Source organism: Hippichthys cyanospilos, chromosome 18 (genome assembly GCF_059441005.1).
Source record: "Hippichthys cyanospilos isolate Australia breed blue-spotted pipefish chromosome 18, RoL_Hcya_1.0, whole genome shotgun sequence".
NCBI lineage: Eukaryota > Metazoa > Chordata > Actinopteri > Syngnathiformes > Syngnathidae > Hippichthys > Hippichthys cyanospilos.
In genome coordinates, this window is record NC_142386.1 from 2,358,485 (window position 1) to 2,374,798 (window position 16,314).

General features: G+C 44.1%; 1 protein-coding gene and 1 pseudogene across 3 annotated transcripts; both read left to right on the forward strand.

The window, feature by feature from the left end:
* The first annotated feature begins 6,547 nt into the window (after positions 1–6,547).
* On the forward strand, positions 6,548–11,370 carry foxred1 (FAD-dependent oxidoreductase domain containing 1). The gene is made up of 11 exons (XM_088440931.1): positions 6,548–6,832; positions 6,991–7,220; positions 7,860–7,970; positions 8,030–8,148; positions 8,225–8,319; positions 8,401–8,502; positions 8,572–8,648; positions 9,680–9,840; positions 9,895–10,024; positions 10,406–10,510; positions 10,583–11,370. The coding sequence occupies exons 1-11, from the start codon at positions 6,676–6,678 to the stop codon at positions 10,835–10,837; spliced, it is 1,542 nt and encodes a 513-aa protein (XP_088297057.1). The 5' UTR covers positions 6,548–6,675; the 3' UTR covers positions 10,838–11,370.
* Positions 11,371–11,705: 335 nt separating this feature from the next.
* Positions 11,706–16,304, forward strand: LOC148408421 (ATP-sensitive inward rectifier potassium channel 1 pseudogene; annotated as a pseudogene). Of its 2 annotated transcripts, none has more exons than XR_015868573.1 (2): positions 11,706–11,947; positions 13,204–16,303. The product of XR_015868573.1 is annotated as an ATP-sensitive inward rectifier potassium channel 1 pseudogene, transcript variant X1 (transcript). The 2 variants fall into 2 exon arrangements; XR_015868574.1 differs by lacking the exon at positions 11,706–11,947 and adding an exon at positions 12,005–12,699 and having other exon boundaries at positions 13,204–16,304.
* The last annotated feature ends 10 nt before the right edge of the window (positions 16,305–16,314 follow it).

A 16,314-nucleotide genomic window follows, 5' to 3' on the forward strand; every position in this document is an offset into this window, starting at 1 on the left:
CAAAGACGAAAAAGGTAAAGGTTTGTCCTGATTTGATCATCCCACAGCAGCAAATGTCATCCGCTGGCTTATTTGTTGTAGCAGACACGGCGTATTTTGGCGCCGCGTTCGCTGTCTGTTCACAATCTGCTTCAGGTCAGGCTCAAGGATGAGAGTGTTTGTGTGGGAGGAATGTAGCTTAAGATGGAGCGTTCTTTCTTGATCAACAGAGCCAATGGAGCTCAGTCTGCCAGTTTAGTGCTCAGTGGCCAATTAACAAACTTTGCTGCCAAGCTCCACCCACAGAGAGCAGTTCAACGCAATATCAAGATGGTTGCTTCACAACACCGTCAGTTTTATTTATATTATTATTACTTTTTATTTGTATTCAAGTGAGGTTGGAACAGGCTTTTGGTTGGTTTCTGCAAATCTAATGGAATGCGTTTTCATTCTCTGACTGGAGCAGTGCGTTTTCAAATTAAGAGTAAATGCATTAGAACATGGAGCAACTGTTTGATGAATTGGCTTCTAGTGAGTTTGGAACAGGCTCTTGGCAGGTCTCAGCACATTCAGTGGAATGCGTTATGATTCCATGACTGCAACAGTAAATTCTCAAATTATGAGCAAAGCAATTGGAAAATGAAGCGACTTTTAGATTAGTTGTGTTGTTGTGGGGTTGGAACAGGCTTTCTGCAGGTCTGCGCAAATTTAATGGAAAACTTTTGAACTCTGGTCTGGAACGGTACATTTTCAAACTAAGAGCAAATGAACTGGAACATGTAGCACCCTTTTAATGGATTGTGTTTGAGTGAAGTTGGAACAGGCGTTCTGCAGATCTGAGCAAATCTAATGGAATGCTTTTTAATTCCATGACCGGAAGAGTAAATTTTCAAATTAAGAGCAAATGATTTGGAAGATGAAGCAACTGTGTTATTGTGACTCTTTTGCAACACTTTGATGATCTTACTTTATTAAGCTGAATATGTCTGCAAATTGTCATTTAGTGATGCAAATTGAATGAGTTACAGAATAAAATACGCCTAAGATACCACAACAAACCTAACTCCGACTACTTTTTTTTTCCAGGCAGAAATAAATCTTTCAAATAGGCTAGCGAACAACAAAGGGCTGAGCAGGGATCCCGGGGGGACTCCAGAGGTGATATGCCAATACTCAAAGGTCAAATTGCCATGAAGTCCACGCTATGTTCTATCTGCAAAATCCTTTCTAAAGCGGACATCTCGTTGACGTCGCGAGGTCAAGTAAGCGCCATTGATCGAGCGTCCGTCGCTTCTAAAACTCATTAGCTACTCGACTAAGGACCGTGTGTGTTGAATCCGGCCTAAAATACATAGAAAAAAAATCCAGACATTGGGGGGAGGGGCTCTGAACGCAAACCCCGCCTTTCACTGGCAATGAGCCGTCGCCGCATCCCCACAGGAAGCGCTAACTCGTGCATCGGCGGATCGATGAGCCCCCCCCACCCCCCGGGATGCCCGGGGAGGGGGTCAAAGACGCTAAATGAAATCAACCATGTTGCAAAAACTCATTTGTGAAGCGAGGCTCCGTCAATCACGCGCATGATAATCAATAGCCAATTATTCTCAGCTTGTCTATCAATCCATAGAAAGAATCCATATGCTTTCTCGCCGCGTGTGCGCGCGCGTGTGGGTGTGTGTGTGTTCCGATACGTATCGTCAATAATATAAAAACTGAGCTGAATTTTTCTCAATACTGTAATGAAAAACTTGAAACGAATTATGACTAATAGTGATGTTAATGTGTGATTATTAACTGATGTACTATTTTGCAAAGTATTTCAAATAATAAAAAATAAGACTCAAAGAATAAAGATAATAAATCTCAGTAAAAATAATACTAATATATATATATATATATATATATATATATATATATATATATATATATATATATATATATATATTAGAATTACAAGCATGTCATGTATTTGTAGTATATTTGGTTTTCTTCTCCAATGTGAGCAACACTGCCATCCAATGGTCACAGTTCATCACTACATTGCTCAATTGGCTTAATTATTCATTTTAACATTAAGCCTTAATATTAAAATAAGCGCTAGTCAACGATGTCAGCTACCCTTCATAAAAAAATTGTATTTGACAAGAATCTTCGTTATGGGTGCGCAACATAAGTATTTTAAAAGACGAGAATTTTCATCCATGGCACTGAAAGAGTTAATCGTGAAAAATAATTTTATAAAATCTTTTGTTGTTTTTTTGTGGGTTAGGAAATACATGACGTCAATGGCTGTCCTCACAAGTATAGTTGTATAAATGTGTGTGTGTGTGTGTGTGTGTGTGTGCGCAGCTGGTAGAAGAAAAAAAACAAAACAATGATTGATTCTAAAAATAGTCCGGTTGCTAATTCTTCTCCCGTAAAAGGCGATTGAACAACTAAACAAGATTCCTTCCTTCCGGTGAATGTTGCGGCTTTTAACGACGGGGGCGTTTCCCGAGCGCCTACGAAAGTTGCTTCTCCGACGCCGGTGCGGGCCTTCCGTGGAAAGATGGTGACACAGCTTTTTTCCACCGAAGAACCCTTTCAGCAAAAACCGCAAATGAGGAGAAATTGGCAAAAAAAAAAATCATGGTCCAATAGATAGTCTGCAAAAATAGTACGTCAATAAAAAGCGGTTTCAAAACAAACTTGAAGATGGAATCTATTGAAGGTAATAAATGTCAACTTAGGCGTTCAGAGTTGCTTGCGCTCCGACCCAGTCAGGCTCCTTTATCGCCATGGCAACATCTCTTCCGTCCCCTAGTCTTTGGAGACTCATTAGCCGGCCCCCTCCCTCTCCTCTACTAACCCCCCACCCAGCCACTGCCCGCACCCCCCACTCATCCAAGTTCCACCGTGATGCCAGTCCCCAAGAGGCAGCCTTGTGAATATATCAAATGATTTTTTAAATTTTTTTATTTTTTTAATTCCGCAGCGGAGACCCCCATTAGTCACGGGCAAGCCAAGAGGCCACGGGCTCATTCAAACGGATCAAGGGGCGCCTCCCCGCCCCGCCGGAAGCAAACGCCGCCTTTTATTTCCTCTCATAACGCATAAACCGCCCGCCGCATGGCCAGGCGAGCGGTCGCCGTGACAACCACCTGAGCACCACTCTGCTTACATTCTGAAAGGTGAGCGCTTTCTCGCTACTACGCTAGCACAACCTCCAGGCGAACTGACAAACGCACTCTTCATGAGCCCAACTCAATCCCATTTACTTCCTAACCAAACAACAAAGCACCTAACTAGCTTAGCTGACCAACTAGCTAGCCTAGCTAGCTTGTTCGAATCTCAGGTGAAAGTAACCCCATTTTGGAAAGCACTGCAAAAAAAAAAAAAAAAAAAACTTCATGTTCCAATTCATTTGCTCTTAATCTGAAAAGAAAACGTACGGCTACTAGCAAATGAGTCACAATAACAACATGTAATGTAGCAATCGGTTGATCATGTTCCCATTGATTTGCCCTTCATTTGAAAAGAAAAACAAACTGTTCCTGTCACGGCATTCAAAAGAATCCCATTAGCTTTGCAAAACACACTGTTGAAATCTCACAAGTAAGCGCCATTTAAGAAGTACTGTACCATGAGTCACAATAACATGTAATGTAGCAATCAGTTGATCATGTTCCCATTGATTTGCCCTTCATTTGAAAAGAAAAACAAACTGTTCCTGTCACGGCATTCAAAAGAATCCCATTAGCTTTGCAAAACACACTGTTGAAATCTCACAAGTAAGCGCCATTTAAGAAGTACTGTACCATGCGGCACAAGATCAGCCGTGTATAGAATACAAAATACAATTACAAAAAAAAAGTAGAATTAAAACTAATTCAATTCTAACTCAACACACCGTGGAGCACAGGCAGAGATTCGAGGCGGTCTCCTGCGCCGGCGGCTAATTAGCTGCATCCGCGTGACACGCTTTACGGGTTATCTATCAGCCCAGCCAATCAGAATCAAAATAAAGGAAAGCTGATAGGAGTCTGTGTCTTTCGTTTTTTTTCTTTCTAATTCCTGCTTTTTGCAGATCGAGGCACAGCGCAGAGACCAAAAAAAAAAAAAAAAAAAAAATCCAATGAGTCTATTAGCTCCAAATGCATTGATTGAATCCTTCTGCTCAGGGACGATTGAAAAGCGAGCAGACGGGCGGGAGCTTTGCAGTCCGACCCATCAAAGCGACATCACGCCATCTGCACCTTTTGATTAGACGCCAAGGCCACGCTCGTGCGGGTGCTCCAGCACCGCCCCAGAACGAGGCCCTCATCAAATGCAATCAATAAGAAATGACAGACATGCATGCGCCCTGTTCCTTTCTACACGCTGGTCCTCGCCTCAAAAAATAAATAAATAAATAACATTCTTCAGTGCAAACCTGTGTGGTGACAGAACATTTGTGCCAAGAGAACCGGGGTTCCGAATCAAGGATTCTGAATTTTCTCAGAATTCTCATTTTAAAGTTGAGAATTCAAATTTCATTCGCACAATTTTAACAAGCTCTTCGTCAGAATTTTGAGAATGAGGTCAGAATTCTCATTTCAGTCAAAATTCTGACGAGGAAATGAAAATTCTCGGAGGAAAGTTCTCAGGATTAAATCAAGATTCTGACTTTGTCCGGAGAAATCTCATTTGGAATTCCCAATTCTGACATTAATCTCAGGATTCTCATTTGGGAGTTCAGAATTCCAATTTTGCTCTCAGAATTCTCGACTTCCTCCTCAGAATTTCGACTTCCAAAACTTTTAAAGGGAGAAATCTGAGAACAAAATCTGAATTCCGAGATTCTAAGAATCCTCACTTTCAAGTCAGAATTCCATCTTATTAAAGTTCTCCATTTTAAAATCAAAATTCTGACTTTGTATGTCCAAATTTGGACTAAAATCGACCATCCTAAGAATAAAGCCTGAATTCTGAGGAGAAAATTAGAATTCTGACTTTCTTCTCAAAAATTTGACGTGACCGGCAAATGTTCGTTTATGCTACAAAATGATAGCTGTCCAGATCATACTTTTGATTTAAAATCGATGAAGGTTCATGGTGACTTCCTGCAAACCAGTTTTTAGAAACTCTCCGCAAACCCGTTGAAAAAAAAAGTCCCTTCTTTGTGCAGCGATTTCGAGACAACTGTGAGCTCCGTATATACACATGATGGCGTTCATGTTTCGCTACATTATGTCAACAGATGACTAAGCGCCTTCGAGTCCAATTGGATTGATCTTTCTAGCAAATGTCAACATGTGGAAAGATTGGCTTCACTTTCAGCGGCGGGCGGTTAAACGGAGCATCAAATGAGATTTTTTTTTCCCCTCGGAAAATGGGAAGTTTTTTTATTCAAGTCCTAAAGTATGAAAAGTGTCACCGCCTCGTCCCTTGTAAGCAATATTTCATTGTTGCCAAACTATTTGTGCTTTTTCTTCACGGTAACATGGAGAATACCAGAATTTGACCCTAAAGTTTAGGGTGTGTCCTATAGACAGGTGCGTCTTATATTTGGGGAATTGCGATAACTGTGCAATATGCTGCATTCGAGGAAGGTGGGACTTTTCCAACCTCCGACACCCCTTCCAACTACGAGGTCCGAGATGCGACGTCAGACCAAAAAAAAAAAAAACCCTTATTCCAAGATGACGTCACAGCGTGAAAGGCAAATTATAATTTACAAGAATATAACATTTTATTATAACATGATATTAGTCTTTCCAAGTGTCGTTTCTAACACAACGTGTTTGGTCTTGACTCCGTGAAGATATGCCGTAAACTTCCTGCATGACGTCATTCAGCTAAATATATGAAATGCTTTGAAGATATTTAATTCAGAAAACACAATTTTGAATTATTGAAGATAACTTGCAACAGTTTCTGATCACCATTGGCGACGGTGTACCGAATAAAGTGCAAACTTGTTTGATTTTTTTGGACCAGCGTCTCGATCGTCTGTTCGTGGGTGGCTCACTGCTACCCTCTGTCGCCTAAAATGGTAATTACATTTACTTGTTCTATTCGTCAAGAGTTTGACGTCCGCGGGGCACAAACTACCGAAAGAATATGGAAATATTTTACCTAATTTGATTAGTATTCTACAAATGCTCCTTGTACGATTTTTACACAACAGGTATTGTTGGTAGTCTTCAAATGACAACATACGAAGTATATTTTTTCCCGGGTAGTTATAGCGTCCGTTATCATTAAAAAAACTGTTGATTTATTTTCTCCGTACAAATAAATTTGCTTGCGGTATCTTGTCTCGGGTTGGTCAATAACTTTTGTTACTCATAACCCGAAGCTTTCGGAAGCACTAGCTCATTTCCTGTGGTAATATTTTCAAAGTAAATTATTAATCTGTTTGTATGAAACGTTTTGAAATACATTTAGTACAATCGATCATATTTCATGGGGCAAATATTTAAATTAGACTTTTGCTTTTTAATCGAGTGTGAGTCTTTTGTTGAAATATCGATCGAGACGGTGGCTACACAAAAAATATTGCTTTTATTTTGACGAGAGCGCACATGCTTGGTCTTACGGGGGGAAATTCTCCAGATTTTCTTGGAATTTGCCTCGGCTGCTATCAGATTTCATATTTGTACCGCACGCAAAAGAATGTTTTTGTCACATCTTCAACTTCCCTCGAGCGTGAGAGGGTCCTAACAAGGTAGCGCGATGTCAACATGGCGCAGCCTGCGTGCAAGCGTGCGGACGCTCAGAGTTCCGCTCACCTTCAGACGGATCGCCCCGGACCACCGGCGACCGTGTGGATTCGTACGGTCAGGACGAAGCTTGGGCACCGGGACGCCCCTGCAAAATGACTTCTTCAAAGGTGGTTGGCAACCTGAAATGAAGAAACTGTGGTTTAAACTCACGCCGAATTAAAGGGCACATCCGAAACATCCGGGGGCACACTCGTGTGCGACGTTCACGGTTTGCGATTGCCCCTTGAAACGAAGCCTTGCTAAATTGTGGCATTTCCCCCCGTAGATCTGGAGGCCTCGTTTGCCGCCGCGAGGAAGAAGGTGGCGGACGCTGTGCCCGGCAGCGCCTGGAACCCGCTGGAGATCAACCCCAACCTCCCGCCGGAGAGGACCGACATCGTGATCGTGGGAGGCGGCGTGATGGGCTGGTCGGTGGCCTACTGGCTCAAGAAGAAGGAGGGCGTCGGAGGCGTCAACGGGGGGCTCAAAATCCTCGTGGTCGAGAAGGACCCCACGGTGAGAACAGCAAGCTTGAAGGCAACATTACTTTTTCAACCAACAAAGTCGTGCAAACGCACTTGCTAATACGTTCGAACGTACTTGGATGCTGCATGCTAAAAATGACTGACAAACAATGTTTGCTGACTTAATTTCAAATGCACTGGTATAATCTAGGCCAAATTCTTTACAAAAAAAAAAATATTTCTGCAAGTCAGTAGCACAAGAAATTATGGAGAAAAAAAGGATGTTTTTAGCATGTTAGCAATGTTGAATGTTAAACGATGCACCTCCAAAAAGTATTGCGTTGACACCACCCAGTGTTACCTTTCCATGTTGAAGTGAGTTGAGGCGCATTAATGAGACCAACATAGTGCCTTGCACCATCTTTTTGCCAAGAGAACTATGTTGAAGTGAACTGAGGCTGATCATTGACCTAAAAGTATTGCTTTGGCGCCACCCAGTGTTAACCTTGTGTCAATGAACTACGTCGAAGTGAGTTGAGGATCATTCATGAGACAAACGATGCCATTTCGGGGCACCATTGTGCCGAGGCACATGTTGAAGTGAGTTGAGGAGCTTCATTTCTTGACTGTTCCCAGGAGCTTTTTTTTCCAAAAGTTGTAAAAGTGTCCACGTGTCCTTGAATGTCGTCAGTACTCGCAGGCGTCCACGGTGCTGTCGGCCGGGGGGATCCGCCAGCAATTCTCGCTGCTGGAGAACATCAGCCTGTCCATGGCGTCGGCCGACTTCCTGAGGAACATCAACGTAGGTACGTAGGCCTCAGCTGGGCCGTTCAAGCGCTAAGTGAGTAAAACGTTAATCAGGAGCACTTGGACGTGCTGAACCAGGAGGCGGTGGACTTGCAATTCAACCAGGCCGGCTACTTGTTCCTGGCCAGCCACAAGGGGGCGCACGTCATGGAGGAGAACTATAAGACGCAAAGGTAGGTGACTCGCACACAAAGGCGCCCAAACGTTGCGTTATTTTTCACCAGTTTTTTTTTTTTTTTTCTGCCAAAGGTCTGCCGGAGCGCAAGTGTCGCTTCTCTCGCCGACGCAGCTGCGAGAGAAATTTCCTTGGATAAACACGCAAGATGTGGCGCTCGCTTCCTATGGTGAGTTGAGGAGATCCATTTGGAAAGATCAATACTTTGGAAAGGGTGCTGGAAAACAGGACGTTTCGTATTTTTGTGCAGGCATGGAGAACGAGGGCTGGTTCGACCCCTGGACTTTGCTGAACGCCTTGAGGAGGAAGGCCAAATCCATGGGCGTCATGCACTGCTGCGGAGAAGTCACCGGTGCAAACCGCCGGCTGCCAAACATTTACCCGCGTGTGAATATTAACCGCTCGTGCGTCCCTTTGCCAGGTTTCAAATATTCCATTAACGAGGCTACGACGGAGGACGGCCAACGTTTGGAGATGCGCAGGATTAAATCTGTTCAAGTGAGTGGGATTCTTCTCTTCGTAGCCTTCTGTGTCTTTTATGTTTAACTAGCCTCAGGTGATTTTGCAGTCAGGGCGCTGTCGTTTCATTATTTGGCTTTGCTGCCATCTTGGTTGTCAAGGAGCTATGTTCAAGTGAGTTTAGGTCCTTCAATTCGAGCAAAGTAGATTATTGGTGTCATCTCAGCATCGACGAGCTTCATTTACTGTAAGCATTTTAGCATTGAGGAACTTTGTTGGCGTGAGTTGATGTGCTTCAATTCGACAAAAGTAGGTTATTGTTGCTATCTTGGTACTAAGGAACTTTGTTAGCGTGAGTTGAGGAGCTTCATTTAGACAAAAGTAGGTTATTGGTGCTATCTTAGTGCTGCTTTCTGCTGGAACTTTGTAGTGGGAGTTGAGGAGCTTAGTCAATGGTAGGTTTTTAGCATTGAGGAACTTTGATGGAGTGAGTTGAGGTGCTTCAGTTAGACAAAAGGAGGTTATTGGCACCATCTTACGGTTGAACCTTGTCAGAATGAGTTGAGGAGCTTCATTTAGAGAAAAGTTGATTGTGGGTGTCATCTTAGCATTGAGCAGCTTCATTTAGACAAAAGTTGGTTATTAGACTTAAACTTTGTTGGAGGGAGTTGAGGGCTCCATTTAGACAAAAGTAGTTTATAGGTGCCACCTTACAGTTGAGGATCTTTGTTAGCATAAGTTGAGAGGCTTAATTTAGATAAAAGTAGGGTATTGGTGCCAGCTTAGTTTTGAGGAGCTTTTCATTGGAGACAAAAGTTGGTAATTGGCACAATCTTAGGAACTTTGTTGGTGTGATTTGAGGAGCTTCAATTAGGCAAGAATAGTTTATCGGCACCATCTTAGCATTGAGCAACTTTGTTGGAGTAATTCCACTTTTAATGACGGGCCTATGTCAAAATGTAAATTTAACATGCCGTGGGCCGCTGAAATGTCGGTCGGGCCACGAATGGCGGGGTGCAGTTTGGAAACCTCTGGTTATGAAACTAAAAAAAAAAAAAAAATGTCCTTAGGTGCAGATGCCTCGCAGTTTGGAGTACCAGCCAGTGGAGTGCTCCGTGGTGGTGAACGCAGCCGGGGCCTTTTCGGCCAAACTGGCCCGCATGCTGGGCGTGGGACTGGGACCCGAGGACACCCTGGCGGGAATCCCGCTCCCTGTGGAACCCAGGAAAAGGTACAGAGCGCGCCTATCAAGGCTTCCATTTTGGGGACTTTGATTGCGTTTTAGGTTCATCTACGTCTTCCACTGTCCCGACGGTCCCGGACTGGACACGCCCTTCCTCATCGACCACTCTGGCGTTTACTTCAGAAGGGAGGGGCTCGGAGGGAACTACATCGCCGGCAGGTCGCCCGACCAGGTTTGGACACAACGCCGTCAAGCTGTTAGGCCACAAACAATGACAAAATTCAAGCAGTTCGGACAATTTTTGGGACACAAGCAGAAAAAAAACTGTCGTCTTTGTGTTCTTGGTGTTGTGGCGATTCCCCCTGTGAAGTTACTAGTACCGGTTTAGCTGATCAACAGGAAATTGGGAGGACATGTCTGTCGTATGAGGACACAGGAAAGGGTCTCAACTCATTCAGTGCCAATAACGGCTTTTGCCGTCACAATGTTTTGTTTTGTTTTTCCCTGGGCTCCAATGACAGCTTTTTCCGTCCAAGATCCAATTTTCCTAGGCTCCACTGTTGGTTATAGAAGTCCTAAACTGGAGTGAATCCAAGTCTTTGCGTTATGCCAGGGCGAGGAACCGGATGTGTCCAACTTGGAGGTGGACCATCAATTCTTCCAGGACAAAATCTGGCCCGAGCTGGCGCATCGTGTTCCCGCTTTTGAAAAACTCAAGGTAAGCCTGATGATTTCATTTCCGAGTCCCGGCTGAGAAGCGTTTCAAAGTGTCCCACTGCGTTGCGGGCAGGTGACGAGCGCGTGGGCGGGCTTCTACGACTACAACACGCTGGACCAGAACGGCGTGGTGGGCCCCCACCCGCTGGTCAACAACATGTACTTCGCCACGGGCTTCAGCGGGCACGGCTTGCAGCACTCGCCCGCCGTGGGACGCGCCGTCGCCGAGCTCATCCTGGACGGGCGCTTCACCACGCTGGACCTCAGCCGGCTCGGCTTCCGCCGCATCGCCGACCGCGAGCCCGTTTTGGAGAGGAACATTGTCTAGAGGACTCGCGCCCTATCCTGTTTTGTTGTTGAAATTCCAGGACATTTTTAGGGGACCTATTTTTGGAGTCAAATTACCCGACTTGGTCAACTTTTTTTTTTTTTTTTTTTCTAAACCTAACCTCATATTAGGATATCGCTCTAAGCCCTAATCGGTATCATATCGGAAGTGCAAAAAGCTCTATCACACCTACTAGCATTTAACCGGCCAATCAAAATTCCAACTCACTATGTCACTCGTGAGCCAGGCTCCGCCTTCCAAAGCCACATACACTCAAACTCATAGATAGTAGAATATGAGGATAGGAAGCCCGAGTGGGAAAAATCATTTCTCATACGAGCATGTTATGTTACGCAACACATCAAAATAAAGTTTTAGCCATTGATTGATGGGATAAGTGTGTGACTAGATTACATATTCGCCAAAATACTGTTTTAGCAGGGCTATATCTGGAAGTCTTATCAAATTTGACATTTGCTGTACTTTTCCAATAAATCTGGTACAGAATGAAAAAAAATGTTCTATTTAAGATTGATTTATTCTAGGTGGTCTACATCTTTGCCACAAGATTTGACAGTTTAAATGAGTCACATCTAGAAGGTATGACTTTAAGGAGGGAATTATCTTGCACATCAGCTATGAGTGTGTTTTGTGTCCCTCAGTTCTCTGCATAGCAACAATACACCAGCGCCACCTCCAGGCAACCAAGTGAACTGCATTCATGTTATCAATTGATTCAGCCGCCACTTTCAATCAGGAGGCGTTGAAATATTTTTTACCACGTGAAAAGTATGAATGACAAGAAGCAATATTTGAAGTGGTGATGGAGGTGTTTGGGGTCAAACCCCCCCACCCCCACCCCACCGTCCAGTCTGCGGGGTGTGCATCTATTGCGTCCAGTGTACACACTGCCGGCATGTGGCTGGGATTAGGACATTTCACTGTGGATTAAATTCTTTGCCCAGTGGCCACTTGCTGGAAGAAAGGCAGAAGCACAAATCGGGTCTCAGCTATGCTCTAGCTCGCAGCTAGTGACTATCTGATCACATTTTTTTTCTGCAAGTACACGAAAGTGTTGGAACTTGATCTCGGCCACGGTAAAGCAAACAAGTAAGGCATTTTTTATGCTAATCGTTAAAGTGGATTTTTGGTATTTGTATTGAATTGAAAATTTATTAAATTGTGCTTGAGACGTTAGCAGAAGCTATCCTTAACTGTCATTTAGTTCATTGTTTTTTTTTTTTATAATACACTTAATTACGCCTTTGGGGTATTTTTTGTATTCAAAATGTGTACGCGTTTGTATCATAATAATTTCGGTTGAAAACTACAAAGTATGCTGCTTTTTAGGAGCATACTTTAAATAATTCATACATTTTGTTCCGGATCTAATATTTTTACGTTAGTGTGAAAACACGCTTTAGGATGTAAACGTGATTTTAAAATATGATTTTGGACAAAATGTCTTACACTGCTATATGGCGTAGTCATTCAATGTTATTTTCATTTAAAACGACATAAAGTGTGTGGCTGACCTTTCAACAAGTGTCGCTATTTTAGCGGAGATTTTTTTTATTACTTTTTTTTAACCCACTGCCCAAATTTTGCCCTGGCCTCCTTGGTCGACGAGAGCGTCCAGCGCGTTGCGTTCAGGGACTCTGGGAGTTCTCGTAACATCCCCAAATTTGCATGTCGGTCATGTTGATAAAAGCAAGAAGGGCACGTCACTGGGTGTCGCCACAAAACGAAGGCCAATGACGCCGAGAAGTTTCTCGGGAAGCCGTCGTTCCGTGTAACAACCTATTAAAAAAAAAAAAAAAAATCTATTTCGCTCGGCCATTTTCGGATCAAAGCCATGTCAGGTAAACCATTTTAGAGTCCCCCCGCCCCCACCAAAAAGCTTAAAAATTTCAGACACGCTTTTGCAACATGAACGTTGCACTCAAACGTGCAGAGATTTAAAGTGCTTCGATAAAAGCGCCGTAAAAATGATGCTAACAAAATTCTGAAACGCAAACGTACTTGAAGGCTCCCACTGAGCCGTCAATCATTAGCCATGACTTATACAAACGTTGTATTAATTAAATAAAAGATTGAATTGATGAAGGATACATTTATATTACTCCATACGCATCCTTCCGCAGCCCTGCTTTAACACTCTTGCGGTATTTTAATCTTTACGTTGCATCGAAAGGGAAAGCATGGAAAGAAGACGTTAGGGAGCTGAAATTTCACCCAGACGGCGACAACGTTGCACAAGGCACGGCGCACTTGGTTGACGTGGAAGAAAATGAGCCCCAAACGTTGAAAATCCGGCACGGGGGTTAAACGGTTGACGCGTCTGAGGGTTAGTAACGTACTTGCAGGATGTTCCAGCGGTTCCAGGGTCACATCCAGCCAAAGGTGCACCCGGGCCGCAAAAGCCGCCTGGTGACCAAAGACGGGCGCTGCAACATCGAGTTGGGCAACAGGGAGCCGGGCAACCGCTTGGCCTACCTGGTGGACATGTGGACCACCTTCGTGGAGTTCCGCTGGCGCTTCGTGCTGCTCCTCTTCGTGGCGTCCTTCACGGGGAGCTGGTTCATCTTCAGCCTGCTGTGGTACTGGATCGCCCGCAGCAACGGCGACCTGTCGGGGCAAAACCGCACCAGCGGCCACACCATGTGCGTGGCCAACGTCAACAGCCTGACCACGGCCTTCCTCTACTCGGTGGAGACGCAGACCACCATCGGCTACGGCGGCCGGGCCCCCACCGGACAGTGCGCCGGGACGGTGGCCGTCATCATCCTGCAGTCCATAGCCGGCGTCTTCATCAACAGCTTCATGTGCGGCGTCATCCTGGCCAAGATCTCCCTGCCCAAGAGGCGGGCCAAGACGGTGAGCTTCAGCGACACGGCCGTCATCTGCCTGAGGAACGGAAAGCTCTGCCTCCAGATCCGCGTGGCCAACCTGCGCAAGACGCTCCTCATCGGGACGCAGATCTACGGCAAGCTCCTGCAGACCACCTCCACCACCGACGGCCAGACCCTCATCCTGGACCAGCTGGACATCGACTTGACGGTGGACGCCGGCAAGGACAACCTCTTCTTCGTCTGCCCGCTCACGCTCTACCACGTCATCGAGCGGGGGGGCCCCTTCTACGAGATCTCCGCCGACACGCTGCCCCATCAGGACTTCGAGCTGGTGGTCTTCCTGGACGGCATCGCCGAGTCCACCAGCTCCGCCTGCCAGGTGCGGACCTCTTACGTCCCCCAGGAGATCCAGTGGGGCCACAGCTTCCTGCCCATCATCTCGCGAACCAAGACGGGAAAGTACTGCGTGGATTTCACCAACTTCTACAAAAGCGTGCGGGTGGAAACGCCGCACTGCGCGCGCTGCTTTGAGAGCAAAATGGACGGCAAGCGCCAACAAAAGGACAACCATAAGAACCCGCACAAGATGGGCATCAGCAACTTGGCCTTCCAAGTTCACGACGCCATGGACGTCACCAAGATGTGAACCCCCGTGCTTCTCCTGGGACACGCTAGAGCCAGAACCTTACGAAGGGTGGGCAAAACCCGGCGAGGGACTATTTCTTCGTATTGAGAACCGGGGTCAAACCGGACAGGAGGTTTTCACTGTTACGTTCATGTTTTTGTTTGTTTTGTTAATGTTATTTGTTCAAACTACAAAATTGCCAATTTTTGACCAAAGTCCATTTTGACCATAGTCACGCAAGATATTTTGCGCAACTTGAAAGACTTTGCTCAAACTGGCTGTAGAGCGGCGATGAAAAGCGGCATTAAAAGTGTGAATGGCACCCTAGGTACCTCGAGAAGATTAACGTCTGAGACGCTTTTAATGAAAAACTACAGTGTGGGAAGAAAAACATTCTCAGACAGCACAGGCCTTTTGGCACCTTCTCATTATCGCCTTTGACTGACGTCACGCTAGTTTGCCTTCACGAATAGGATGCAGTGAAATGCTCGTTTAGTTGTGTGCCTCAAGAAAATATTAATTCACACGATAAAATTGACTTTAGTCTTTTTGGTTTGATATTTTTTCCAAGTTTAACTGGTATTTTGATGGCCGGTAGAGGGCAGCAAAGCTCTAGGATCACCAATTAAATACGTACTGTAAAACTTTTCAAATGACTTTACGGATTATTAAACACGAGCAATATTTGATATTTCACGTGCCAAAAGCACTACAGTAATGAACGAATATATCAAATGTAAAAAAAAAAAAATAACAGTTACTTACTGCGCAACGCTCAACGCATATAATCTAGTAAGATAATATGATTTGAATCTATAAATGTATTTTTATACCAAAAATCGTAAATATTTCGGTAAAATTTAAAATACTGCTTTCAGAATGTTTTTTTTTTGTTTGTTTATTTGTCCGAGGGTGGCAGTTTTGAAACGGTATCGACTGTTAATACATGGCATTTTGCCAAAACATTTAATTTCAACAAATTTTTTTAGGGCATTAATAAAGTTTCAATTATTTGAAACAAATCATCAAATACATATTTTTTTTTTACCTCATAATTGAATGCGATATAAAGATGCAAGTTGTTGTTTTATGATTATGTTGTGCTTGTCCTATTTTAGACAGTATTAAAAATAAATAAATAAATCTGAATTTTATTGGTCCGACCCACTTGAGAATGTCCACACACATGTGGGAAATTAAAAAGAAACAAAAATGATTTTCGTGCAGCTGCTCTCCAATTTTGGCAGGCATGTGATGCTAAGATTCATATCATTCATATTCGCTGAGGCGAACTCAAACGCGGCTCGTTTGTGGACGCCAACACGGCTTCATCAGCAGAAGTGACACCTAAAGTGTGACTGCAGCTTTGCCTGATCAAATTCAAAAATAGCAAATGAGAGAAAATGTGAGAAGGCTGAGAGAAATAGTGGAAGGCGCACTGTGTTTTCTCATCAAAAAACAAAGGCAAAACATTTCGCCTTGTTTTTACGTCGATGATATCGGCAGAATAATTTGATAAAGAAAGCGCTCATCGGGCGCTTTCATTTGATGTTGTTCGGTGTTCTTCAATTCTTGCATTATCATTTTGAAATTTGTTGTTCATTCGGACAGATAGAAATTTGCAGAGGTGGGCACTTGGTCAGCGCTGACGGACTGATGCCCGATTCGCCAACGGACCAACGGGAATGCTGAAGAAAATGGCGGAATTGCAATTTTCATCCCTTGTTGTAATTGTCGGGATCGACATTACGTCAGTTGTCCGTCAGCCCCTTTTTACTTACTGAAATATTCAACTGAATTTTTTAGTAAATTCAACCTCTGCAATACTTTGTTTCACTTGTAGTGTATGTATGTGACATATGAAATTTAGACAAATAGATAGACTATAGATATAGGGCAGGCAATTATAAACAAGAACCGACATCCGCCCTTTGAGTCATGGTAAGTATGATAACGCCATCCAGTGGACATCTTTACTAAAATGCACTCTTGTTCCCTGT